Consider the following 27,308-nt stretch of genomic DNA (forward strand, 5'->3'; position numbering starts at 1 on the left):
GATGGGGAGGAAGTAGAACAAGGTTGAAGGAACATAAGTAGAAATATAGAAAGGGAAAGAAATGTCGCAATCGGGAAGAAGGGGGGAAAGAGCTGAATGGATGGTCAAAGTGGAATGTAAGACAAAAAATGTGATACATTAGGGCAACATGTCATAGTTATGGCGATGCCACCTAAGAACCATGTACACCGCAAGTATAGGCAGCTGTCTAGTTATCTCTTATCGTATATTTTATCTGGTGGGGTTGAGTCTGTGCCACAACCAATTAGCAAGTGACCCAAGCTCAAGTCGGCTGACGACGCCCCAGAAGAACTCTTGACTCCATAGATATGATAGATACTACTGGTTATTTCTGAGTTGATCTCTTATTTTATTGGGTCATATTAATCATGTTCACCCTTAAGTCTACCCATGAGACCTGAACGATGGAAAAAGAAAACATAATATATCTCTAAAAAAGGCTAGGCCGCACGAAACTAGTACTCCGTACGCTACTTCCTCTTTTCAGTTAGTGTGGAGGGTGGTCAGATGTGGTCCGGGGCTTACTACTTAGTACGGACCGAGGTACTTTGGTATAATACTTCGTGTGTCTAGGGTGGGGTAGCCTCAAAACTAAGTTATGCTAATCTCTTTCTTCTTTTCTGATCTACTATGAGATCTCTAATTTGCAGTAAAGATGTCATGCGAAGAGGTGTTCCACCGAAATTCACCATAAATTTCAGTGCGAAGACCACACTTTCCATGCTGAAGAGCTAAAAGGATAACTACCCAGTAAATTCCCAAACCTGTATCCATGAAGCAAATCAAAACGTTGTGGGGGTATCGTGTGTTTTCTTTTTTGCCTCGTTAACAATTATAAAAAAAAAAAAAAAAAAAAAAATAGATATTGATGACAATGGTAAAAGGGTGTGGTAGTGTGATTAGTCCTCCCCTGTCATCCAAGGGTGCTCGAGTACTTCAGTGATGGTCAGTCGACTGTCGACGTCACGATCAAGCATCTTGCGGATCAAATCGATACAGTCTTCGGAGAATGGGAGGAATGGAATGCGAAGAGGGTGGTCGAGAATCTCGTCAACGTTGTAAAATGGATTTTCCTTGTACACGATGGTGTAGAGGAGGATGCCAAGAGCCCAGATATCCTGTTCCTTGCCTCGATATGATCTGCCCTGAAGCACTTCCGGAGCAGCATAGTCTATAGAAACGTCAGATTAGTAGAATAAACATGAGACTTCCTTCTGTCAAATAAATACGTACCAATAGTACCCACAAACACATCAAAGGGCCCATTTCTAATGTAGGCTGCACTACCAAAGTCGATCAACTTGATTCGACCTTCTCCGTCTAGAACCACATTTTCGTCCTTGATGTCACGATGTACCACCATGGCCTTGGTGTGAAGGTGATGGATTGCGCTCACAACTTGTTTGAAAATGTTGCGGCATTCTGATTCCTCCATGGTTGGTTTTAGCTCGATGTAATCGAAGAGATCCATCCCAGGAAGTCCGTGTGGTTTCATCTCGATGTAATAGTTTATATCATCTTCAAAGAACCCTTCCATCTCCACAATGTTTGGATGCTTGTATCCATCGCGGCGGAGGAAATCCAATACATGGATCTCCAGTGGCACGGTCCCAAGCCGTCGGTCACGAGTCCAGGTATCAACCAAGATGCGCTTCTTGGTGACGAATTTCAGTACCATCTTCTTGCTGGGATCCTTTTTGAGACGGCCCAGTTTCACTTGCCCATAGGCACCTTGTCCCATTTCTTCTAGGATCACATAATCGTTGATCGTTCGTTTCTGTGGCTTGGCATTGACCTCGAGTACTGGCTGTAGTGGCCGATCAGTGAGCGGCTCAGAGGCAGCTTCACTCAGCTGTTGACTAAGTGTAGAGCTTGGAGCTTGGATCTCCACAGAGCTTTTGCTGTTCTCTGGAGTTTTTTTTCTGATGCCGGCTTCAGACGGCGGATGAGTCTCGCCAGGGGATGTTGGCTTTGAAGAATTCAAAGAAGATGAAATGGGGGCTGCAGGCCCGGCAGCATGGATTTGTCTCGAGTATGTAATCCACAAAGCGTACACCAGCTCGGTGACGGCGATGGTATCGTCGCTGTCTTCAGAGTCACTTGAGCGCTCTGAAATCTTCTCCACCTGTTCCTTGGAGAAGAAAGTGCCGCTCTTGACCACCCGCAATTGGATATCCACAACGATTGTGCTGCCATCCCGATGTTTGGCCAGCAAGCCACTGGGTTCCGTAAAAACAGATGCGGCATTGGCCTTTCCATCGCGAAGGATAGACAATGTTCGAGCTCGTCTGAAACTGTGTTCGGGGATGACAATTCCATCCACCAGCGGCACATTGTCTTCCTCAGTTAAGACATCCAAAATTTCGTCGAACCCCGGTACCAACTCTGTGATGTGCCGACCTTCAGGTCGTTCTTGGCCGAAAAGCGCGGACGAAAATACGGAATTCGAGCTAATTACGGTCAATGTGGTCGAGGATAAAACCATCATTCCTGCGACATGAGGAAAGCTGGAAACCTGCAACATGCGAGGCCCATCTGCCCTGCCCACAGTCACTGGAATGCAAACTCCAACAGCGGTTCGGGCGGCAAAATGCCTCAAATCCACTATTTTGGCGACACCATTCTCGGGGGAAGTTTCAAGAGATTCGAAGGGCAGACGAGGTAATAGTTCGGTGATTGGCTGGCCCTTACGTATTACAGAGGGACCCCAAATCTTGTCGATATCCCCGTGGGCACTGACAACATTCCAGGAATCATCGCACTGTACAGTTGCGATGTTTTCCGTGATCTCTTCCATCACCCAAATCAGACCACCACGTTTCTCCATGACCCACACGCTAGCGGACCCCTTAGCGCCGTTTCGTTTCTGAATGGGAACTACATCGCCACAGAGCAGAACACCACGCGACTTGGTGGCCGGGTGATTGACGTTGCGGGGATTTCTCTTGCTTGAGCCGTACCCATCATCAGTCTGCGCTCTCCTGGAAGCTTTTTCTCGTGATGACGGCTTGCTAAGCAGTTGCGCAGTCAATCCGTTCCCATTCCCCAGGCCTCGATACTTCGGATTCACTGCACGGATGTTAGGTCTCTCCGGCGGAAGTGGCGTGCGAGCTGCAGCGTCAGTACTAGGGTCTCGAAGCTTAGCCTCAAGCCACTTCCGATGCTCCTTCTGTACAACCTCCAAGATACTGAGCCTTCGAACCTCGGACTGAGCGACCCCGAATATTAGACAAGAGAGATCATTAGCCGCGATAATAGTCCATGGTGCATCGCATTCGGTTCTGAATACAGCCTGGGAAACTGGAGTCCATTTGCTACTGTGGGTGTGCAGGACAGGGGAAGGAAATCCTAATCCCGCACTGGAAGAAATTTGAGAGGCAAAGGGATCCGTGGAAGAGCATGATCGCGCTAAACTTTCCATCAGCTTGTTTTGCGGGTAAGGAGTGTTGAGATCCGTGCATGTACGTTTTAGGCTAACGCGCCGGGATGCCGGTGCCGATCTTAGATCCTTCCTGGATTGTGGGATACGGTCATTGGGCAGGGAACTCAGTAATTGGGAGTTGGCGGAGGTTGCTTGCGATCCTGGAGTTGAGTCCTGATTCTCTTGAGAGCTGGGCGAGCGCGTTCCCTGGTCTGAGAAGGCCCGGTCGAAAATGTTCTCGCCATTGACATTCGCTGGTCCGGTGATAGGGCCGCGCGTAATATTGATCTCCTCATCCAGAACATGAGAGCGAGCCAAAAGGTCCATCATACTCTGCATATCTGAGTCGCCATGGATATTAGCCTGAGAATTGGCGACTCCGAAGTTGTTGTTGGCCCATCCCATGCGGTCGCGCAGGATATCGATCGATCTCTTGAGAATGTTCTGTCTATTCTGTAGCAATTCCCCGGATTGCTGAGCAAATGAAAAAGAATGTAATGATTCCAAGGGGAATCGATGCAAATCTTCCAAGTCCCCAAAGCTCGGGGTAAGAGCCATGTGGCCTGGAGGAGCCCTAGATGAAGAGCTTGAACGGGAGGACGGTAGAGGACGAGTAGACATTTGGGCCACGGAGGAACTCGACAAATTTGGGAGGGTTAAAACTCGTGCAGGCTGATTCTGTCGTATGCGATCGAGTCCAGATGGACCGAGCCCATGTTCGCTCTCAAATAGAGGGGATCTGTTGCAGATACAGTAGCCACGTTAGTCTCTTGATTGTTTCGCATTCCCTCCGAATGAGGTACTGACCTTGGAAGAGTATCATATCCTGACGAAAGGCTATCTACCGAGCCTCTCATGGGTTGATCTGTTTTGAGAGAAAGGGTTGGAAAAACCGGCTCTGACTCGGGGGATTCGGGAAGGGAACGCAATGGAGATGACAGAGGACTTGGTTCGTCTGTATAATTGAATATCAGTATCAAGTCAATTGGCGCGTATTCAATTTTCCATTCCACGGGGCATGAGAACGTGATAGACGCAAGTGATGCAGAAGAGGGGGGGTTAATTGATATCCGCGGTCAGACGCCGTCCCGCATGTGAAGGAAAAGTCTTTGCACGGAGTCTATTCTCACTTCACTGCGAAGTGACGATAACCGGACAAAAGTAAGTGGGTTTTTTCCCTTTAATTCTCCTCTGTGGCGTTCTCCATCCCTATAGTCCCTTACTCCAATCGAGTCTTGCTGCTCCCCCTCCCCAGCCGGCATGTGAAGCAAGGATGTGTGGACTTACCATCGGGATTGTAAGCTGACCCCATAATTTTAGAAGCGGAGGGTCTTAAATTGGACCGGAATAAGAAGGATATGAGGCTCAAATGGAGACAAATGCGACATGGAACGAATGACAAGCGAAATGGTCATTCGCTCGAGTCAGCAACGACCAGATGGAGGACAGGGCAGCTGCCTCGTCAAGCGCCCGGCATAAGTGGCCAAAGCACGCGTTTGTGCGAATGATTTGGGATTAGTGCAGGGAGAAGGAGGGGAAAAATTGAGACAGCGGGGGATTGTTTAGTGGAGTTTTTAAGAAAAAAGTGCCCAAAAGGGGGGCGGGGTGAAGAGTGAGGGTGATGTAATAGAGAAGTTCAAGACTACGTAGATATTTAGCTTAGATCGGTTTAGTAGGCGCTGAAGACGGACTTTTCACGGTATTTGTACTTTTCTCATTTTAATTCATTTTTGTTTTCAAATCATTCCTTTTCCAGACTAAGTCTCGAAAGATTCTGGGAGAGATGGACTGGTTTCTGTTCAGATACTAGTTAACCCCTGCAATTATACAACTACACATCTATATCTTGGGTTTCATTCCCGCCATATATCTGATACACTGCAAGCTTGAGGTTTCAGTACTATTGGATGTTCTCTTGTATTCCACCAGGACACACTCTGTACTCTGTACTCTGTAATGGCCGACAGATCCGAAGGAATTCTTGTGCGTTGGTACATCTCCACCGCTACTGCAAGCTGGTCCTCCCAGCGAATGAGAGTCGGATAATTGCATAGACAATGGATCTGAAGACAATCCGATCACTGCATAAAGCGATCTGTAAATACTACACAGTAATCGCAATCTAATATCGCCCCTTGCGTTGTATGCTTACAGGGGCTCTCGCACCCCTTTCAGATGGCTCATGGCAAGTTCATCTTCGGCTTCAGCTTCAGATTTCTCTTCTCCAGCCTTTCCAAAAAGGGGACTCGATTTACTGCCTCTGCGCTGTTGATCTAGCTTTCGATCTAGCTGTCGAGTCTGCTCTGGTGGTTCTGATGCGGAGCTGACAAAACTGGCAACATTTCGACTGCCTTCCAGCATCCATGAGAAGCCTGCGTCAGACAGGGATGGTCGCACAAGTGACCGCGATACCGCGCGCACACCGTCGGTCTTGCCGTTTGTCGTGGGAGCTGTGGAAATGCCGACAGGTTTGGGGGTCCCACTTTCGGCACTTCGCCCTTGGACCTCGATGGAAGGTGGCGGTACATCTGGCTGACCCTGCGCAACATCTGATTTCAGTGCATCTGACTTGTCTGTAGATTGGGCTGACTCGTTATCTACATTGGAGGGACGCGCGACCAGGTCTACTGAAGCTGAAGGATTTTCAAGGCAGGTTTGAACCGACTCAGCTCGAGCTAAAGCCTGCACTAAAGCATCATTTGCACTCAAGTCAAGATCCTTGACGGCGGCTAGCTGCAAACGAAGTTCTGTAAGAGCTTCACTCAAAGTAGAGGAGAGCGCCTTGTTCCTCTCCTCCAAGCAACTAATCTTTTTTTCAAGACTAAGTTCGTTTGCTGTTGGAGATATCCTGGTAAGAGGGGGCTGGCTAGCAACGACCCGTCGGATTGGTTCATGCTGCATTGTTTGCATGTTTTTTCTCGCTTCCGTCACGGCCCCCCGGACAGCCTTGGCTACGCCCCAGGACTCTGTGCGTCGTTGAATTCCCTGGGAAACGTCTTGTAGAAGGGTTTCCAGACTTTTTGGGCTATTTCTGGAAGAAGATGATTCACTCTCGCTGTGCTTTTTGAAGTCCTCCCAAAGATGAGCTTTCCGGGCAAACCGCAAATTACTTTCTCTGCGCTTGGAAGACCCGGGTTGTTTACCCGAGTATTTTGCAATTAGATGCGCCCCTCGATCTGCTGTTGGATTTTGCTCCAGGTAAAGTGCGTCATGCATAAATTCGTGCGGCGAATGTGGGAGAGGTGAAGGATAGCGCAGCAACATTGTCAAGGCGCCAGAGTAATCTGATTTGAGCACTATATGATGAACAGTTAGTAAACTACAACTGGAAGCATTTGCATATCACAAACATTGCCAGCGAATTCGAAGCAGCATTGCAATGCATGTGAAGTCCACAATGTCAGATCTTAGCCCATGGGCAAACAGAATATCCCACATGGTGAGGACATCCTCAAAAGGAAATTCTCGTCCAAATAACAAACGCATCCATCGACTTCGTAAAAATTAGCACTGAGGGCAGCCTGATCAAAATAGAACTCACGTTAAGAAAATCTGGGGAAGCACATCAACTGCCTCCAGGTGTTCCGCTAATTCTTGGTCGATGATCATCAAGGCCTCCTTATGTAGAAATTCGCATCGACTAACAATCGGGATCACATCTGTTGGGCCGTTTGTTTCGCTATGTTCATAGTATATTCGAGCCGTCTGCATAACACAGAGAAATAGGCTGAACGAATCATGTTCAATAAATTTCTCATCAAGAAGGTCCACCATCAGGCTATCTTCTTCATTACCATTACGGTTGGCTTCAGTAGACTTCTGGATGGTATCCTGATCAATGACCCATAGAATTGGTGCCAACAGCTCATGCATGCCTTGTCTGTAGCCTACATCAGGATTGAGTTTTGAGTAAATAAACAACACATCGGTCAGTTTAGATTTGGTTGCCGGTTCTTGGAAGAAAGGGTTTTCTTGAAGACATCGATCGACATCCTGCAATATCTCGGCGCGCAGTTTCTCGTCGGTTCGAAGGGTTTGCCATGGCGACTTGTCGATCGGTAAGTAAATAAACAATCAGATAGATAATTCCCTGGGCATAGGGAATTACTGGGCCAAGATAGCTGCATACATGTTCATCATCCGCCAGCGGATCGACCGTCGACCCTAAGTCATCTGGGTGCTCGATATACTTCAAGAAATGGGCACGGAGAGCAGTGTATGCCTCACGTGATTCGGCGAGTTTCTGGGACCATTGTTCGCGTTCGAGACCTTCGAAGAGCAAGAAGATCTGGACGTGGAAAGTGAGTGCTGAGCTTCCAGAGTATTCAATGCCCACACACCTTCCAGCAGATCGACCTCAGCCCATCGTTACACAGCTTTCTACCTTGCTCAGATCGCAGTGCCGCCTGAAGATCGACAGCGGTGTCATTGTTGAGGAATAGGGCATCCCATCTCTTTCTGCAAATAATCAGCTTGAAATGGCCTCGTAAAAACGTAAAAAGGGCTTACCTGGTCTCCTCAATGGTTCTCATTTCAGGCGCAGCGGAAGTGTATGTGAAGGTGAGATTGAGGGGAAACGATAGTGTAATCGCCGTCCGCCTTATTCTTATCTGGTGGGGGCAGCAACATGACCTCTTTTAAAACCAGCTCAGACGCGCTATACTAAGACGGGGTAGATTCACTGGCCTCAGTACCTCACCGCTACTCAGTCGATCTTACGCAACTACCTCTTACTTCATGATACCCCGATACAAATGTCTGCCGACTTGTTTGCAGCGTTCGGCCAGAGCTCTGGAGCTCCGCAAACCTCCGCACCTCCACCGACACATAGACCACAAACAAATTCGTTGATAACCGATCTAGACGAAACTGATGAATTCTTTGCTGGAGTCTCCGAGAATAAACAAATCAGATCTACCTTCAACCCAACCACTCAGAATGCCTATCCAGCTCCAATTGGCTTACAAGCACTCAGTCTACCGAGGGAACAAGATAGCGATGTGCTATTTGATGCCGCGATAGATACTCCTGCCAGTGATACGGATGATGACTGGGGGGATTTTGAAGGTCCTGAAGCTACAATTCTGGACAGTCAATCCCAACCTTCAACGACTGCGACTCAGGCAGCACGGGCTTATACATCCAAGTCTCAACCTGCGCAAAAGAAAGCGTCATCTGGGACAGTAGACCTTTTAGGTTCATTGTCAATACAAGAAGATGCGCCAGTTTCAAAAAAGCTACAAAATCCAAAGATCAAGATCCAGCCACAGTCCAAAAATCCCCCATCAAGCCCGACATGGGAAGAAAATGAAGCGCTCGAAGATTGGGGGGAATTCACAGATGGATCATCCAAAAAGCCAGTATCTGCCAAGATCCTTCAAAAACCGAAACAAGTCCCTATAAAAGCGTCTTTGCAGCAACCAGCCTGGGATGACGATGCCTTTGATGAATGGGGAGACTTTACAGACGGGCCTAGCACAGCAGCACCAAAGCCAACATCAACATCAAAGTCGCCATCAATATCAATCCCTTCTCCACGTAGCTTCATTTCCGGGCCTACAACGCCAGCAGCAAATATACGCCCAACCAATATTCCACCACCATCCATTCTCCTCGAACTTCTCATAAACACATTCAAAGTTCTTCAAACGGAAGCGACAAAAAGCAAAGCCAGTGCCACACCGGCATCGCTCAAAGCAGGAACTGCCAAAAAAATCCACAATACTCTCGAAACAACAGCCCGCATAATCGCCGGCCGCACTCTCCGCTGGAAACGCGACACAATCCTCAGCCAAAGTATGCGTATTGGGCCCGCGACTGGCAAGTCAGGCGGGATGAAACTCAGTGCGGTGAACAAGCATGAGAACCTGAAAGAAGAACAAGATGCCCTCGATGTCTTGGCCCAGTGGCGCGATCGTGCTGCTCTTTTTAACGCTGTTACTCAGGCCGCGGGACAGCGACCTATTCCAGCTGTTCCTGACCCGAGTTCCCTGAAGGTTGTACTGGCGAAGGCTGAACTTGGGGCTCTCAAAGCTCCTCATGCTTGTGCACTTTGCGCCTTGAAGAGGGATGAGCGTGTGCTCAGGGTTGATGAGGGAGATGTACAGGATAGTTTTGGGGAGTGGTGGACTGAGCATTGGGGACATACTGCTTGTCGGTTGTTCTGGGAAGAGAACCATTCAATGCTTGGACAGCGATAAAGTGCATTCACTCCACACAAGTCCTTTTTGAAATATGCTATCCATTTCCTAATGGTTTGCCTGTCTATACATAGCTTAGAATATAGTAATACACCACAGTGGGCCCGACAGTCAGACGAGCCCCTCGAGATATCCTGTCAAGGCAAATACCTCCCCTCAGCTCCGTCTTATTGTTCTATCACGAACCTTGGGACTACTTCGAAATTGTGCTACTGTTGCTACCATAAAATTTTGCTCAAAGTTTGAGGGCCATGGATGGTATTTAACGGTGTATCTTTGAAATGACTTCTATTCGACTCAATATAGTAACCCCATAAACAAGGAAAAAGAAGAACCCTGGACGTTTAGAGCACACTTTATGGAATTTGATTTAACGCCACCTGCGTGAGACCTGCGTGACAATGCTGAAACAAATACGAATACAAAACAGGACCTCGATACCTTGATCCGAAGAGAAACACAGTTTGAATACATGAGAAGGGAAAGAATAGAAATAGAATCAGTCATTTGGAGCGAAGGAAGCGTTAGAGAACACTGCCATCAGCCAAAGGAGTCCGGGACGTGTCACCAGCAGAGCTGGAAGGGGGAGAGCGCGTACTTGGGGATCGCCCAAGTCTGAGTACGGCAAAGCAAGGACATCTTAAATATTCAAGACGGGTATGTCCTTACGTATATTCCCTATGTAAGTGTCTCCGGTAGACGCGGGATCTGCATGCGCATGTTTATGGAAAATATTCCTTGCGCGGGATTGATAAAACAGGCCCCGGTCAATGGCCTCCGGCGAGTGTTCACAGGACAATCATGGCTCAAAATAGAGCATATATCCACGGGTGGTGAGAATTTAGACATTACTCTGGCAGTTGAGTAACAGCTGGCAGAGATAAGATCATGGTTGGGTTCATTTGGCGAGCGCTGCAGCCATTGTAATAATGGAGACTTTGCAGATGTCAAGAGTAAGACCAGTGGTTCGATGCGACAGTATTAAAAGCTTTGGGCTGACGGCAATGCAGGCTGTGAAGATGAATGTGTCAGCACATGAAATATCAAAGAGATGGCGGTGGAGCAAGGGTCAAGTTTGTGCGGAATGAACCTGTATATGAGATAAGGGGGGTAGAAACTTACAGGACTGTTCAGCATGCTGTTTCGCTGATTACGTCCCTTCTTAATGTGATTCTTTAATGCTGTCGAATCTAAGGGCTTCAGAAGCTCGAAGCTGCAAAGAAGCTCGCCAGAGACAGACATGATAGCACCCCAATTATCGAACTCGCCACAATACTAGTATAAAATTAGCTCTAGGAACAATTTCAAGGACTGGGCAGGTATAACTTACATTAGGTGCAGAAAATACTGTAACAAGAACCCGGTCCTGATAGAACTCATATCCATCTTCAACCACCATGTGTGCACGGCAGACCAAATCAAAGTCATGCCGCTGTAAGAAGTTCATGATGACTTTCTTTCCAAAGCAGTAGCTCACACCACGTTCGTTGGGCTCCCAGTCTTCTTCCATATCTGCTGGATCACTCCAGAGAAGGTCGTTTAGCAGGCCATAATCGGGAACATCAGTAGGGCGGGCAATGCCTCGGATATCGTCCATGTGGGACAGGCTGGGTGACAGGCCACCGTGAACACAGAAAATCTTGCCAGCAACGATTCCGGCAATAGGTAAACAATTGAATGTGTCAACAAATGTTTTCCAGATCTTGATGTTGCAGCGTCGCTTACACTCGTCATAGAATCCATAAACTCGTGTGACATTGGCACACTCGTGGTTGCCCCGAAGCAGGAAGAAATTCTCCGGGTACTTGAGTTTATAGCACAGAAGCAAGAGAATAGTCTCTAAACTCTGCTTTCCTCGATCGACATAATCACCCAAGAAAAGATAGTTTGATGAAGGTGGGAATCCACACATCTCAAAAAGTCGAATCAGATCAGTATATTGACCATGGACGTCGCCGACGATCTTGACCGGAGCAGAGAGCTCCAACAATGCAGGCTGAGAAAGGAAAAGCTCACGGGCAGCAGAGCAAATAGCGGTAATCTCGGCATTCTTCAAGCAAACTGTCTTGGTAACCTTGGCTGAGTAACCGGCATCTAAGAGACGTGAAATCATATCATCGAGATCAATGGACTTCAAAGCACCCATACCCATTCCAGGAGAGGAGCCAGAATTATCGAGTGGGGTGTTTAGGATGAAATCCAGAATAGGGTTTAGCTGATTTTCCCGCTTCATCAAAATAGATTCACCTGCAACCTGAGCGGGTCCAGATGGTGGCGGAACACCCCTTGGAGGACCGTCAGATACATGGTCAACCTCCCCACTCTGCTGCATGGCTGTGACATCCTTATGTCCCCGTTGCAAGCTAGCTGAAAGTGAAGGCGACGGCGGAGGCTCAGGAGAGCCGGTCCGAGACGGGGCCTCAGAGCCCGGGCGGCTAGCCGACTTGGTAGATCCAGCATCAGACTTGTCATTGAGACTATCAGTCGAGAGCTGGGTGCTCGATGCACGAGGGCTGTCGTTACTGCGCCCGGGGATCTTGGAACGAATGGAGCCACGGAACGAGCGGAGGGACTCTTTGGTGTCTGATTTTGAAAAAGACGGGTACGACTGCAGCGGGTCGCCCGAGCCGGCGTTGCCCTTGGAATGCGACTGACCCATCACTGCAAGGCTAGGAGATCTGCCAAGCTAGGACTGGGGTGATCGCACGAACAGCGGACGTTCAAGCCCGACGCCGAGAAAGGGCACCCTGTATTGGAATGTCTTGGCTTCTAAGGTCTTAACAGGATCACTCCCAGCGACAGGTATATTAATACTAGCAGAAGGAATCTGCCGGGTTTGTGGCTGTTTTCTGAAAATTTTTGCTTGACGCCAGGGGAGGAGAGTTCCGAGCTTGAGGAAAAGAGCGGGGGTGGATGGAGAAATTGATCAATGATGCAAATGAACTAGCGACCGGTTGGTTTGTTGAGGAAATGACAGCCGACCAAGCAAGTTGGAGGCTGCTACGGATGAAGAGGTTTTGTTATTGAGAAGCTGGCACGACTGTGGAGTGGGAAGACGCGAAAGCTCGAGGCTGCACGGACAGAGCTCGGTCCTACACGAGGGATTAGTATTTGGGCTCTAGGATCATCAGGCTTTCCGGATGGCAGTTCACGGCCAGTCTGAAACTCCACGAAAGCTCATCAGGTATGCCGAGGTGGGAAACAAAAGCAAGGGAGGAATTGGCAGACAAGTCTGGTGGATTATTGGGATTTGGGGCGGGTAGAGAGAGAGGAATGCGTCATTCCCGGGATTTCTTGGAGATATTTATTCCAATCGGGAGTGTTCAAGGGCAGAGTTGAAGTAGCAATAACATACCTATCTGAAAGAATCTAATAGGATGGGGCAAGTGAGTAAGAAAGAAAGAGGGGAAGATGATAGTTTTGACAAAGTAGGCGAAAGTAACTCCGCCACCGCCGCGAGGTGAACCGGTACATTGGCAGTACAAGGCAACATCTTGAGCATGGGGAAGGATTACATAATACCGGATCATTCCACGTTCCGAGTGAAGGTTAAGGTTTGATACTGTAATTTACATTTATTACCACATTATATACTCCAGGGCTCTCAAGATGCCTCACTTACTACTAGAGCCTAGACCGTTTCCAAGCTCGAGCCCCAATGGGTGCCCTGAACTAACCATGTGCTCACCTGGTATCTAGACATATGGGCTGGTCAAAATAACGACCCGATTGAGTTCTCTTGTTGCTATTTTCCCGCAATATTCTGATTTCTGATACCTATCGTAGAAGACATGGCTTTACCTATTGCGTCTTGGCTTTATAGCTTCTACGCACCCAAAGGCTGATATTCCAACTTCCAAGGTCCACCGGACGACTCAAGTATCGAGGTAGTACCCTGTATACCTACAACAGTGGGATCATGAGTGATTATGCTGCCTTCAAAGGTTCAAATTTCTTTAGGCTTTCTTCTACTCTTGAATCTTGGCTCGAATTATAAGTTATGGGTAGACTTTGGTAGTTTCTTAGGTGAGGGGACTGATTAACTAGAGGACAGTTTTAAGTCATTGAGATCCATTCCCCACAACAATATAGTACTCCATTGATTCAAGTCATTGGACGAGTTGAAATAGAACCTTGGAACCTTGAAAGGGTTCACTCAAATTTGAGGTATGGACACTTTCCTTTCACGTCCGGTAATAAATGAAATGTAAATTACGAGCGGGGCTTACTTTAAATGCGTTCATGACTTTGACTCTTAAAGCCTGGTGGATATTTGCCAGCTGGAGATCATTGTACACTAAAAAAGTGGGACTATGCCCGCTCTACTACGCTCACCCACCATTAAATTTCAATTCAGCCCATCATCTTCCAACCAAGTGAAAATTTCTACCGTGCGAATGACTCTATCGAAAATTTCCCGGGCCGATAAGTGTGAATAAGGTCAACCTAGAGCCAAGACTCCACCAGGGCTCCTATCAGGAGCAGCGGGGCTAAAAGCTGAAACTTCCCGGCACGTTCCCATACGCCACCATATCAAGCTAAATATGACAAAAGTACGAAGAAGATAGGTCTATTATGAATGATCCAAGATTTATCTCTGCTGGGATGTTGGGAGAAGCTCGGAAACAATCACGGACAAAGATATAACCCCGTGCTGTGGTCTGGTCGCAAGTTTGGATAAGAGCTGCAGGTAAGGCTTCATGCAAGAAAGCCATTGCATATACAGGCATGCCAAGAGATATCCGTGGCGGAGACACCGCCTTTTACCCCTCCACTGAACGGATGTCAAGGATGAATCCTAGAAATTTATGGTCCTTTTAGGCTGTGGATCTGCTGCCTGTCTAGACCCAGAAGCTGCTTGCGCTGCAGCCGCCGTACTCTCCGCGCCACGTTGACTGATCAGCAACAGGCGTATGTGTGTATAAACACGGGCAGATAAATCTTCCTTGGCAAGCCCCCACTTTTTTTTTTCCAAATCTCGTGCCGGCGGAGGACAGGGTCTAAAGGACTGCGTACTCCGTACTTCATGGTATGTACTTCGTTGTGAGGGTTTATGAGGAAGAAACCGGGCCAAATTGGCAATAGGATTCATCATCTGTTGACCTCAGTGCGTAAAGCCATGTACTGTATGATGTAGTGCTCGTATCATCGTATCGAAGATGACCTCTTATTGGAAGAACGTAAGATGTTGGACACGGTCCGTAGCACAGACAAGGACTCATTAGGCGAATTTACTCGAGCTCAATCTTGGTAATATATTGGCCTGGGATCACGATGAGCCCAATGAGTCGACTACTCATGTTGACTTTGACTGTGGTCTTGGTGTCCGGAGCCGTATTCCACGACTCGGTCTCCTTTGCAGCAGCTTCCACGACAGATTGGGTGGGTAGGCGATATTCAAAAGAGTTTGCAAGGATGATGTTCCGCTCCTGTCATATGATTGTCATCAGCTTCTGATTCACGAGGACTTAGCTCTGCGAAGTATCTCCAAAGTCAAGCTACTTACTGAATCAGTGCACTTGAAGAGGCCAACAAACATGCGGCTATCGGTAATATGTATACGAAGCTGGCGACCAATAAGGCTCTCCAGATATCTAACGGCTTGCTGGCTATCCATCGTGGGCGTTTGACGTAGTGATCGAGTCGCGAATATTTATACGATCGGAGGGAGCAGCTGGTCTTGGTTTCACAAATATACCTGTGGCCTGAGTGTAGAGAAATTAAAATTAAGAGGTTGTGGTAAGGCAGCAGAGCTTCCAAATATTCTTGTTGGATGATCTGATCTGTTCTTGGCCAAACGATTTGGCAAACGAGCTCCGCCCCAACAGGGCTGAGATTATGATGACTAAGCAACATATCTATCCCGGAGCATATCTAACTATGGTGAAGAAGAATGAGACTATTGAGATTTCATAATATGAGTGAGGCCGAGCCTAGAGGCTTGACTTCAAAGTGAATAGTTTATGGTGTAAAGAGTGTCATTTTCATCGTCAAGATTTCCTAGGGCTCGTTAAGCCATATATTCCAGTAGACTTCAAAACTATTGCCAGCAGAAGTCCCAAATTCCCAAATAAGTCCATAAACATTAAATAACAGACAAGAATTGAAGGGTCACAGATAGAGACAGAGAATTAGTGGCAGGGGCTAGACACTGCGATAAGGTCTATACATCTCGTGGGCTATATTTCCAGTATACTCATCTGCGCTCTCAGGCATTGAAGAGAGCTCCGCGCGATATCCTTTATCAGGCTGTTGAGGGGGAAGACGAACTCCGCTATCCAGCTCTGCCACCTCTCGATATTTATTAGATGTGGATTGCTGCTGTGGATAATAATAATTGCCAGGCAACTCCACTGGCATGCCTACATCCGACTCCCGTCTGTACATCGGCAGTTGCATGGAAGAGTTCATGACTGACCCCGACCCCGAAGACACTGATCCCATACGAACCGGCGACATGGGCCCGTTCATTGAATATCTCAATGACGACGGCTGGGACATGATTGAGTTTGATCGAGAAATATCTGATTGAGAAATATCTGTTCGATCGGCAGGATTGAAGGTCTTGAGTCTCCCGTCCTTGATCATGGCCTGCAAGACACCCGCATCAAGAAGCTCAGCTTTTTTGATCAGGCGATCAACCAGTACTTTTGAGGCTGCTTTCATCTCTTTCTTGACGAAGGATATCATTGTGCGGTTGCATTCGATTTCAATTTCCTCTTTTAAATAAAGACCACTGTCTTGACAGCCCTCGATGCGATAGTTGCACTTCATGTCTACATTGAGGGGAGCGTAAGTGTGCGTCTGAAGTCCCCAGTCAACGTCGTGAAAGCAGCCCTTGAAGCTGATTTTGCCGGATCCCATCTTTCCTAAGCCTGGTATATATTGAACTCGCTGATTGATCTCATACCAGGTACAATAATATTCGTCCGCGGGAGCATCTCTTGGGGCTTTGACTGGATAGTGGGATAATACGAGCGGGTTGAGCGTGATTATCTCACTATGGCTATGTAATATGTCAAGAGCCAGTTGGCGAGGGACAGAGGAGGGGGGGGTGTGATATTGATATATGCCTCTCTTCTTCGCAGCATTGCGACGCCTTGAGACTGTGAGTTGAAGCTATGAATGTATGGAGGGAATAAAATGAAGGTTCAAGATGAATTTCCGATTGAAAAGTCGCTTACGCTGAAGGAAAGTCAAAATTACGGTGACGTGAGATTCTTGTGTTCACCGCCTAATCGTTCACTGTGGCTGTGTAATCCGCTCTTTTCAGTGTCTCAAAATATAAAAATCCTGGGGCTATGGGGTATGAGACTATAAAATAGATTTTTGGCATAGGGCAGAATTAGGGTGATGGGATTATGCATTAGACCATTTAGTGCCCAGGTGGGGTGTAGATCCCCCTCCCCCCACAAATTCATTAGGCATCTATCAGAGTCCAGTTAACTTATGAGGAAATCCTAGGAACCTCTATCACTGATGGAAAATGCGGATGATTCATCCGACCTCAGGGAGAAGCTAAGTTAGTGGATACTCTACTTGGAACACTCGGTTTCGACCAGATCTATGAAATTCATAGCTGTGACGCGAAAGTAGTGCCCATGTTGCTATGCATTATCAGCCCGCCGTCAGTCCTTCAAAGAGTAAATTTTTCTTAGATTTTCTTACCCAAAACTCCTAAAAATTACAACTTCTCAAATAAAGGAAATGGAGAGTAATCGGAAAGATTAATGAATTAGAATCATATAATCCGTTAGCACTAATTAGATCCGAATCACCACCTGGGCAACAATTTCTTCCTAATTCTTCAGGAATCAGTCTTGAACCTACCTGCCTTCTTGGTAACATCATATCATCCATATCTCTCAAGTAACCTTCACGAGTAGCAGAAGCAATAAGAGTTTCATCTATAGCAGGCTCTTTCTCCGGTTAGGCACCAGCAGAAATTGCTTCAAAATCATTAATGGTAGGGAGTATTGACTCTTCCGCCAGAGATTCTTTGGCTTTGGACTTTCTACTCGAGTACCACTTGCACTCTATGCTGATTATACGAGGGAATGGGAAGTTGAGAAAAACTCCTCACGAAAGAGTTTAAGGGACATCAGATAACCGTTTTGTCGGTCTGATTAGTTAAGTCAGTCTCATTTTCCCTAGGATTGCACCTACATCAGCAGCGCCAAAGATAAACGCGTTTGTTGCGTAGAATTGAATAAGGATGGGGACAAAGCCGGTAGCGAGCTACATTGTCAGCTATACTCGAGAATTTTGTGAACGCTAGGTCAGCACTCACCACACCAAGAAACACGCCGCAGCCTTAAAAAAAAAGAGTGTCATAAGACCGCATCACACAACCTCTGGTGTCGGATACTTTTCTAGAACAAAAAGCTTGAAAGGTGCCAAAAGTCCTGACACATTACCTGAAGTTCCACCCGAGAATGTATTTTCCAAAGAAGGAATGTATGGTAGGAAGAAAGCGGAGTAAAAGGCGGGCAAAATTATGTATGAGTACAATATTAAATGGTCGCTGAATACCGAATACATCATGGACAATTCCACCCACTAGGAATTGAGTTCAGTTCCATATTGTGTGTTGACCTGCAACAGCTTACAGAGGTAACCATCCGGTTACTGCCCGAGTCGTTTAGCATTTTGATGTGAAAGTATGCACTTGAGCCCATCGATTCTCTCTTGGACAGTGGGCGTTGGGCGGGGCACGAGATGTCTGGCAATTCGAGACAGAGCGGATCTTTATCTTTGGAAGTCATTTTTGAGTGAATGAGGAAGATCGGGGCTGAAAGTGGAGCAGAGTGTTTAGTGTAGTGGGGAGATTACTGCCGGCACTAGAACTACTCTTCCCCTCCCTCTCGAATAGTTTGCAGATCCGCCACACTAAGTCAATTATAGATTAGTCCGTGAGTCAAATGGTGAAACGTCTCCAGTATAGCAAAAAACCGCAAAAAAGTGACCAGACTGGGGTTCGATCCCAGGATCTTGTCGGTGTTAACGACACGTGATAACCCATGGTGCATCGTGGAAAGGCCGCGATATGCGTGGCTTTAAGTTGAAAAATTATGGTCTTTTCACCTGGTGTTGTCTGTTGTATGTTTTTGTAACTACCGTTTCATTCCTTATTCATTTGATTATGCTGATATCATCAGTGTACATTGAATACCCCAGATTAAAAGGCAAACGAAACAAAAACTACCCTACGAAAAAGTAGAATTGAATCCATGATTATCCATCTCTATTCCCCTAAGTTTACCACGAAATTTCAAACTTCCAATCCGATTTGTCAAACGGCCACCCAATAAGCCCAATGGAAAGTCGGCTACTTGTCTCAAGCTCTTTAGCCTGCTCCTTGAGCTCATCTACATCCCAATTCGTCCACAAGAACTTTCCGTTCAAGAAGCGCGCCTCGGGACTTGCAAGCCAAATATTAAACCCAGCCGGCAGGGAAACTAGGTTTTTATAATATCAGAAATTATGAAAATATCTTTCCTTATTGCAAAGCACTGGTTCCCTAACTTACTATTATCTTCGATGCCTGTAGCAGCGATGCCACCGGCATCCCTATTCATCGCAGTGTCCACAATGCCAGGCTGGACGCGTCGTCTACTTGGCTCTTTTTAGAAATGTCCGTAGAGGCGACCAAGACGTCAACGCCGTGATACTTTTGCTCGATGGTGGCTTTGGTGTCGAGAAGTGGCTGCTCCCTACGGCCGAGAAGGGCGATACGTGATGCGTCGGCTTGGGCAAAGTAGATAGCTGTTTCTGCGCCAATGCCTGTGCCACCTCCGGTTACTAGGACCGTCTTGCCCTTGGCAGAGAGTTCTGGTCGGGCAGGAGATATTGAGTCGTATTTCTCTGAATGCCTTTTGAGGTTGGGGATGGAAAGGGGGCCGTCATTGTGAATATATAGATGTTGAATGGTAATAATTCATCGAATGTCGGATTGCTTGATTGAGAGACATTTTCTTTCGGCGGACATTGTCTATATTTATATACGTAGGTCTACATAAGCAGAGTAACAGCGGAGTTGTGCAATTTGTGAGCACAACTGCGACCATGATGCAAGTCAAATGTTGTTAGAATACTGCAAATGTGATGAAACGCAAGATTAGCTTTAATGAAATGTTTCTTACTCTGTTCAAATTGTTCCGCTGAATGTTCCGCCCGGATTGTAGCTTGGCATCTATTCAAATTGTCCCGCCCGGACTAAATGCTGACAAATGCAAAAGTGAAGTTAACTATGTATATATCGGTATTTCATCTTCAAAATTTTCATAGATTCCCATGACTAGCTACGGGAGATTTTGAAATGCACCAAGGAGACGTGCAATCTGTACTGCGGTGTACCCAGTGCAAGAAACCCTTTGATAAGCGTGAGTTTGCACGTGCACTCAATTTCCTCCGAGTCTTTACTAAAAGTTTGGTGTTTTAGAGTCCACACTGAAAAGACATGGATATTACTGCCGCTCTAGAAGGCTCGGCAATACCACTCGGTCTCGGTCTTGTATCTCCTGTGCCAGAGGCAAGGTGCGTTGCGATAATAAGCGGCCTGGATGCTCAAGGTGCATAACCAAGGGATTCGAATGCACGTATCCCGCCAGTTCATCCAAAGATGCAGGGCCAAGAGTTCAGCCTAGAAATGATTCAATGTCGCATGTGGCGTCTGTATCGGTAGCAGATTCTCTTGCTCTCCAAGATCGTCGAGACGCAAGTGATGTTCTCTTCGATAGTACCCTTGTTCTGTCGGATACAGAGCTTGAAAATAAAGAAGGGGAATATCTTGACTGGATGAATCTAAATAATGACTTTGCCGACTTTTTGAATACTGAGACCAACGAGGAAATCCCTCTATCACCCTCAACCAGTCACACCGCACCTTCCACCAATAAAACGTTTCACATGCAGCAAGCGCTCCCGACTATCGATATATTGATACCACCAACCCCATCTGGCCTTATCCGATCACTAGAACCACTACTCAGAATGAAGACTGGCCAGCAAAGAATCGCCAAACTGATACTACACAACCTGAAATCGTATCCGCTGATGATGATGCGCCACGAGACCCTTCGGCCGTTTATCCACCGGCATCTATCAACATCGGAGCCACTTTCTAACTGTCTTAGCTTAGTGCACATGATCAGCGGTGGGTTCCAATCCGGTCGAAAGTTATTTTGGAAGAATGTGGAGTTAGAGTGCGAACGTTTGGTGGCAGAGGTATGTTCAAATCCTAAAGGAGAACTTATAAGGAGCTGATACCGTAAATCCAGCACCTGAAGCTTAACAAGTGGGAGTTACTTGCCGCCATGCAAGCCCTCCTAATTTATATTCTCACAAGGTTAGATGAAGGCCAGACTGACCACAACAACTATGATTCTCTATTGCTCGCAGCGTTGATGGTATGTGCTGTACCGATTTCTCTTCTTGTTTCCCTAGCTCTGATGAACTTGATAGGTGATAGCCAAACATCTTTGCTACACAGATATTAAAGACGGCATACATTCTATATCAGTCAGCCACGGTCTCGAAAAGGACTGGGTTGAGTGGATATATTTGGAATCAAGGCGAAGGTTTGTTTTTCACCACTATTATCAGCATATGACTACGCAGATACCAACTAAAGCAAAAAGACTAGCCGTACTATATCGAATCTTAGACATGCTAATCTACTTTGAACGATCATAAACGTGTACCGTCCAAACAGAGCTACCTCTAGCACACCTCCCAGCCAAGAAACAGCTGTGGGAAGCAAGCGATGCATTAACGTGGAAGGCCGAGATTGACAAGAACTCGGGAACTCAGACTGCGTTTGGCCTAGCCGCAAACGGCGAGCTGGTCACGTTGGATGAGGACCAACCATGCGACTCCAATGGGCTGTTAAGCTACAAACCCTTAGATGCGAAGGCTTCGTCGAGCAGTGGCGTTTCGAATTGGGAGGAGTGGTGCGCGGGCATGGATGGGATGGGTGGGCTTGTTATGCTTACTGCTTCGTTGATTGTGTAGAATTTTAGTCTTTCGAGTTATCGAGTTGGAACTCAGGATAGATGTAGAGGGAAAGGAGTATGGTTTGGACCAATGACTCCTATTTCCGATTGGATCGGTAATGACAACAGTTGGGTGAATGATCTACTTCTACAACTATTAGCAATAGAATATTACACACTTCTTACCACTTTTACAACTGCAGTTCCTTATCATAGAAAAGCATATGCGAATCAGTAGAATACTTTAATCTACCGACACATTGATCCTCGTATCTTCAATAGAAAGTCCTTAGAGCACTTTGACTTTTGATCATTTGCAGAGAATGCCAAATGGTGTTGTGTCATGTGTGTTGCTCCAATCTGTCTATACCCGAAAATTTTACACGTTGAATCACAGCGAGTGGAACCAGAAGTCCTTGAATCTAGAGATCCAGAATTTTTCGTCGCAGTCAAAGTCGAGAACTGGGGGGACAACCAGGTCATTAAGGATGTTAGGAAGCTTAGAGCCTCTATAGGGTGCGATGGAGTTTTCCTTTTTATTTAAACACTTAATAAGACCATAGGGTACCTAGGTATGGAGAACAGGGCTTCCCGTCCGCTAAGCCGTACTTAAGCCACATAATATCACGCGGCTAGACAGGTGGATATCACGGAGGCTACCAAAGGAATGATTAACTTTGATCAGAGGGTTCAGAGTCCGTGAGACCAAGTTTCTTCTCTGTGTTGAATGGGGTTCTAGAGCCGGGAAGTCTCGTGATAGCGCCAGATCTTTGGAGCAGGTTGGCAATCTCGAGATGGCCTTCCAGTGAGGCTGCCCGAAGAGCGTTGCCGTAAAAGCCGCCCTGCGCATTGATGTCTGCTCCCTGATCCAAGAGAAGCTTGACAGTCTTCAGATGGCCTCCAAACGAGGCAGCCTGGAGAGCATTGCTGTAAAAGCCGCCTTTTGAATTAACATCCGCTTTCTTTTCTAAGAGAATTTTCACAATCTCGAGATGGCCTTGTGATGAGGCAGCGTGGAGAGCATTATAGTACTTATACCGACCGCCCTCAGCGTCAACATCTGCTCCTTTATCTAGGAGAATATTTACAATCTCAAGATGGCCGCTCAATGAGGCGACGTGGAGAGCGTTACCATAATAACCGCCTTGCGCGTTGATTTCTGCTCCTTTGCTCAAGAGAAGCTTGACAATCTCGATATTGCCTTGTAATGAGGAGGCGTAGAGAGCGTTACAATGCTTGCCACATGCATTCACATCCACTTCCTTATCCAAAAGAAGCTTGACAATCTCGAGATGGCCCTCCGACGAGGCTGCTTGGAGAGCGCTGTTACAAACGCCGCCTTTTATATTAACATCCACTTTTTTGTCTAAAAGAAGCTTGAAAATCTCGAGGTGACCTTTAAATGAGGCAGCTTGGAGAGCGTTACCATAATGACCGCCCTGTGCATTGATGTCTGCTCCCTTATATAAGAGAAGCTTGAATATCTCAATGTGGCCTTCTGATGATGTGGCCTGGAGAGCGTTGCCGTAGTAGCCGCCTTGTGCGTTGATATCAGCTCCCTTGTCTAAGAGATGGTTGATAATCTCGAGTTGACCCTTCGATGAGGCGGCCTGGAGAGCATTACCATAATGACCGCCTTGTGTGTTGACGTCTGCTCCTTTTTCTAACAGAAGCTTGACACACTCGAGATGGCCTTCTGATGAGGCGGTTTGAAGAGCGTTATGGGGGCGGGCGTTGATATTTGCTCCCTTATCTAAGAGGAATTTGACAATTTCGAGGTGACCTCTAGATGAGGCGGCGTAGAGAGCGTTACCGTATGTGCGATCCTGCGCATTGATATCTGCTCCCTTTTCTAAGAGAAGTTTGATAATCTCGAGGTGGCCTTCTAGTGTGGCGGCCTGGAGGGCGTTACCGTACACGCCGCTCTGCGCATGAATGTCTGCTCCGTTGTCTAAGAGGAGCTTGACAACATCGATATGACCTCCTGAGGAGGCGGCCTGGAGAGCATTGCCGTACTTACCGCTATGTGTATTGATATCTGCTCCTTTATTTAGAAGAAGTTTGATAATATCGAGGTGGCCTCCTGAAGAGGCAGCCTGAAGAGCGTTGCCGTACTGGCCGTCCTGTGCGTTGACGTCTGCTTCCTTTTCTAAGAGAAGTTTCACGATCTCGAGATGGCCTTTAAATGAGGTGGCCTGGAGAGCATTACCATACTGACCACCCTGTACATTGATGTCTGCTCCTTTGTCCAGGAGAAGCTTGACTATTTTGAGATGACCTTCTAACGAGGCAGCCTGGAGAGCGTTATAGTACTGATACTTACCGCCCTGCACGTTGACGTCTGCTCCGTTGTCCAAGAGAAGCTTGACAATCTCGAGATGGCCTTGAAATGAGGCGACGTCGAGAGCGTTGCAGTGCTCACTCTGCTCGTTAACGTCCGCTCCACTTTTAATAAGATCTCGTGCTGGCTCTAGCATCCCAAAAAAGCAAGCAAGATAGAGCCTAGAGCCTTGCTGAGGACCAGGGTCATTGGCTGGTATAAACGAGCTCATCATTGAGATGTTGATTTCTTTCTAGGAAACTGAATATCAATCTAACTATATTTTCTGAAGCCTCAGCCAACATAGCATGGAGTTGTGCAGTTGATATTTGTCGAAGGGGAAGCTGGAAGTTATGTCAGCCTCATGGGCGCAGCCTTGTCGGTTACCGTACAGGGCTAGCGCGAGCACAAAAAAACGGCCAAATAGCGCTTATTATTTTCCTTTTTTATTTTTTAAATAATAGTTACTCTATTTCTTTTAAAGTAAACCACATACGAGTGGCGCACACATGTGAGTGGCGCACCCAGGACACCATAATAAACTCGAACAAATTGAATATCATATCTCAACAACCACCCGTTGGAATGACTTCAACTCTTGAATTTGGATCATTTATAGTTGATAAAATGATAATATAGAAGAAGGAATATAAAATCGTCAATTAAAGTGTAGTTAAAGCTAAGATAAATAAATTACATCATAATTTATGGTATCACTATAATCCATCTAATTAATTTACTTCAAATGAATGAGATCTTTAAAAAGATTCTTATTATTATTTCTCACCCAGTATTGATTCTTATGAGAGTTATGGTTGTTGAGATATGATATTTAATTTATTCGATTTTACTATGGTGTTCTTTCTAGGTGCGCCACTCGCATGTGTGCGCCGCTCGTATATGATTTACTTTAATTTATCACCTACTCTAATAATAGCAGCTCGTACATACGAAGCACATCAAATTTGTCCAGAAACAGAGGTCGTAATAATTTAATTACAGCGGCTGTGTGGATTGCAACATAGAAAAAAAATGCAAATTCAACTGCCGAAAAAAGACGGCAAGTTTGCAAAAATGAAATGACCTCTCGATCTCAGGACCTTATCGGTGTTAACGATACGTGATAATCTATGGTGCGTTGTGGAAGGGCCATGATATACGTGGTGTTTTGTTTGAAAATCGTGGCATTCATGGCCTTTCGACCTAGCGTCTAGCCCTGTTCACAACGTCACCAAGATTGTATTGATCTTATGATGTCCTGTTGCCCACGATCGACCACAGTTTCTGTGAAAATGCTATGATCCTAAAGTCTCATCGAATACTCCCATTCCAATTTCCCATTATTGGCCAAAGGCCCATCGGAAGCACTATAATTCTATGATTCAATTTCATAGTAGCATGCCTAGGTAGCTACAAACTTATATTGGATTCAGTACGGCTAAGGATCCCTAATTGTTACGGTGACATGACGCCCGAGGTCCATATCCGTAGTTGCTTAGTTAGACAATACAACCATCTTTACCATGTCCACCATATTGCCAACACTAATCTGGGGCTAGCTTTAAAGGCGGGCTATCAAATTGCAGGGTCATCAGGTCTTAAGCTAAGGGGTTTTACGTACGTAGTGTATTGATTTGCAGAACTGTGTACGTCCTATGCTAAATGGTGGAGATCGAAATCTTATATGACCGCCTGAGAGAAGATAAATACAATCCGAAGTCGTGAAGGTTATATTGACGGAACAATTCCCATCAGAAAGCGCATAGAGTTGCTTCTAGGGCCTCGGCGGTCGCCAGGTGGCTCACAGTCTTGTTAATCAAACCGCTCCCGGCTTCAGACTTGGCGTTGACCAAGGAAGGTAGGAAAATATTCGTACTGGTCAGGATGAAATATGGCTCATGATAGGAAAGAAAAGAATTCTTCTTTCTTCGAGAGGATTTCACGGTTGAACCCGAGTGAGTATCAGCCTTGGGGAGGGGGGAGGGCGACCAACCGAGTGAGCCGGTTATCTTAATCTATTAGTATTTTAGAACTGGCTTTGAAAAGCAGAGTATGCTGCTACAATTTTACAGATCAAGGCGATTAGACATTAAAATAATCTATTGAATGGAGAGCATTGATATTATTCATACAGGATTATTCATAAAAGGCAGAACTCATAGAAAACGGTACATGAAAGTATCCCAAAGCAGTGCATTCGAAGTACTCACTCATCAGCTTCGACGAGACTTACAGTAAAGGGGTCAGTTCCCTCATCTGCGAAGCACAAGTAGTACTCCTTTTGGTCTTGGGAGTTCTCCTCCCAGGGGAGTAGGAGTTTGCGAAGCCCCACGTCAACCAACTCCTCAAAGTCAGAGGTGGACAGATGCTTGCGAAGCAAAAGGATGTTGTAGAAGCCGAGACGGAACGTCTTGGCGCAGCTTTCGGATATGTTCTGTCCCGCTGTCTTCAACTTCTCTGCCCAGAAAAGTGCATCAGTCAAGTCGCTGTCTCTCTTCTTGAACCCATTCTCATCATCCCGTCGAAGATACGAGCACTTCAATTTTACAGCTAGGGCGGGGTCTGCCTGCATCATGCGTACTCCAGACAAGATGCTAGTGAAAGGCTCGATTTGGTGGTATCTCATTGTTTCATCGACCGTTTGGAGCAGATCGATAAGAGGTCGACTTATAATTAAGTGCCCTGTCCTTCAGCTGAAAGCCCTCAATCTTTTGCAGTTCTTCGAGGATTTTTGGATCACGGACAAGGAGATCGATATCGCTTGTGACCTGATCATTGCCTTGAAAATTTCCCGCTGCGCCACCGACGAGAATGAAGTCTGCTGAGACTTTGTCTCTAATCTCATTGATCAACGAAATGATTTCATTTGGGGCCGGCATAATTGCGGCTGAAAAGGAACCGAAGTGAGGTGGACGGAGAATGTAAAGGTCTGGACGGAGAATGGAAAAGATCTGGAGAGGGTCGAATAAGATGAGGCTTAAAATGTAAACAGTATCAAAGTGGGGAAGTGACCCTCCTCTATATTCAGCCTAACCCGAGTAGGACTAGTACTAAAATGGAACCTCATTTTAATTGGTCTCATGGCGCTGACAAAGAATAGTGGAGAAACCACCGCATTTATCACCCCACCATCCTTCCCGGAAATCTTCCCAACTACACTCTACACTCCTATTAAGTTCTCATCAAGTTCTCATAACAGTATCCTGTACCAAAGGCCAGATTTATTTATAATTTCCCCACTCAATATGGATGATTATACCGCTGATAGACCTCTTCCAGAGTTGATTGGAGAGGATCTCTGTCACCTATCCGAATCTCTCGGCGAACACAGCATCGGATACTGTATAGCTGGC

General features: G+C 46.5%; 11 protein-coding genes across 11 annotated transcripts; 2 read left to right on the forward strand and 9 right to left on the reverse strand.

Annotated features, from left to right (window-relative positions):
* Positions 1-920: 920 nt before the first annotated feature.
* N7495_008279 (serine/threonine-protein kinase) lies at positions 921-4,754 on the reverse strand (the record flags this gene model as incomplete). The annotated part of the gene is made up of 4 exons (XM_057210930.1): positions 921-1,192; positions 1,255-4,181; positions 4,250-4,397; positions 4,730-4,754. 4 exons carry the CDS (start codon positions 4,752-4,754, stop codon positions 921-923), a joined length of 3,372 nt encoding a protein of 1,123 aa, XP_057060473.1.
* Positions 4,755-5,590: 836 nt separating this feature from the next.
* Positions 5,591-7,974, reverse strand: N7495_008280 (GTPase-activating protein GYP6; the record flags this gene model as incomplete). Its single annotated transcript, XM_057210931.1, has 6 exons — positions 5,591-6,738; positions 6,793-6,935; positions 6,984-7,489; positions 7,572-7,730; positions 7,783-7,900; positions 7,952-7,974. The coding sequence occupies 6 exons, from the start codon at positions 7,972-7,974 to the stop codon at positions 5,591-5,593; spliced, it is 2,097 nt and encodes a 698-aa protein (XP_057060474.1).
* Positions 7,975-8,196: 222 nt separating this feature from the next.
* Positions 8,197-9,642, forward strand: N7495_008281 (uncharacterized protein; the record flags this gene model as incomplete). The annotated part of the gene is made up of 1 exon (XM_057210932.1): positions 8,197-9,642. One exon carries the CDS (start codon positions 8,197-8,199, stop codon positions 9,640-9,642), a length of 1,446 nt encoding a protein of 481 aa, XP_057060475.1.
* Positions 9,643-10,623: 981 nt separating this feature from the next.
* Positions 10,624-12,301, reverse strand: phzA (putative serine/threonine protein phosphatase; the record flags this gene model as incomplete). The annotated part of the gene is made up of 3 exons (XM_057210933.1): positions 10,624-10,653; positions 10,765-10,917; positions 10,973-12,301. The coding sequence occupies 3 exons, from the start codon at positions 12,299-12,301 to the stop codon at positions 10,624-10,626; spliced, it is 1,512 nt and encodes a 503-aa protein (XP_057060476.1).
* A 2,572-nt stretch (positions 12,302-14,873) lies between these two features.
* On the reverse strand, positions 14,874-15,259 carry N7495_008283 (LSM domain-containing protein; the record flags this gene model as incomplete). Its single annotated transcript, XM_057210934.1, has 2 exons — positions 14,874-15,071; positions 15,149-15,259. The coding sequence occupies 2 exons, from the start codon at positions 15,257-15,259 to the stop codon at positions 14,874-14,876; spliced, it is 309 nt and encodes a 102-aa protein (XP_057060477.1).
* A 527-nt stretch (positions 15,260-15,786) lies between these two features.
* On the reverse strand, positions 15,787-16,506 carry N7495_008284 (uncharacterized protein; the record flags this gene model as incomplete). The annotated part of the gene is made up of 1 exon (XM_057210935.1): positions 15,787-16,506. The coding sequence occupies one exon, from the start codon at positions 16,504-16,506 to the stop codon at positions 15,787-15,789; it is 720 nt and encodes a 239-aa protein (XP_057060478.1).
* Positions 16,507-18,900: 2,394 nt separating this feature from the next.
* Positions 18,901-19,504, reverse strand: N7495_008285 (oxidoreductase; the record flags this gene model as incomplete). Its single annotated transcript, XM_057210936.1, is given in 3 exon segments — positions 18,901-19,100; positions 19,172-19,241; positions 19,259-19,504. Coding segments are annotated over 3 exon segments (516 nt in total), but the record flags the coding sequence as incomplete, so codon positions are not given.
* A 794-nt stretch (positions 19,505-20,298) lies between these two features.
* N7495_008286 (uncharacterized protein) lies at positions 20,299-21,654 on the forward strand (the record flags this gene model as incomplete). Its single annotated transcript, XM_057210937.1, has 4 exons — positions 20,299-20,868; positions 20,922-21,050; positions 21,106-21,288; positions 21,358-21,654. The coding sequence occupies 4 exons, from the start codon at positions 20,299-20,301 to the stop codon at positions 21,652-21,654; spliced, it is 1,179 nt and encodes a 392-aa protein (XP_057060480.1).
* A 652-nt stretch (positions 21,655-22,306) lies between these two features.
* On the reverse strand, positions 22,307-24,190 carry N7495_008287 (ankyrin repeat domain-containing protein; the record flags this gene model as incomplete). Its single annotated transcript, XM_057210938.1, has 1 exon — positions 22,307-24,190. The coding sequence occupies one exon, from the start codon at positions 24,188-24,190 to the stop codon at positions 22,307-22,309; it is 1,884 nt and encodes a 627-aa protein (XP_057060481.1).
* Positions 24,191-26,161: 1,971 nt separating this feature from the next.
* Positions 26,162-26,581, reverse strand: N7495_008288 (uncharacterized protein; the record flags this gene model as incomplete). Its single annotated transcript, XM_057210939.1, has 1 exon — positions 26,162-26,581. The coding sequence occupies one exon, from the start codon at positions 26,579-26,581 to the stop codon at positions 26,162-26,164; it is 420 nt and encodes a 139-aa protein (XP_057060482.1).
* A 4-nt stretch (positions 26,582-26,585) lies between these two features.
* On the reverse strand, positions 26,586-26,834 carry N7495_008289 (uncharacterized protein; the record flags this gene model as incomplete). Its single annotated transcript, XM_057210940.1, has 1 exon — positions 26,586-26,834. The coding sequence occupies one exon, from the start codon at positions 26,832-26,834 to the stop codon at positions 26,586-26,588; it is 249 nt and encodes an 82-aa protein (XP_057060483.1).
* Between the last annotated feature and the right edge of the window lie 474 nt (positions 26,835-27,308).

This window comes from Penicillium taxi (assembly GCF_028828555.1).
Source record: "Penicillium taxi strain IBT 34144 chromosome Unknown utg000005l_segment0_segment0, whole genome shotgun sequence".
Classification (NCBI taxonomy): domain Eukaryota; kingdom Fungi; phylum Ascomycota; class Eurotiomycetes; order Eurotiales; family Aspergillaceae; genus Penicillium; species Penicillium taxi.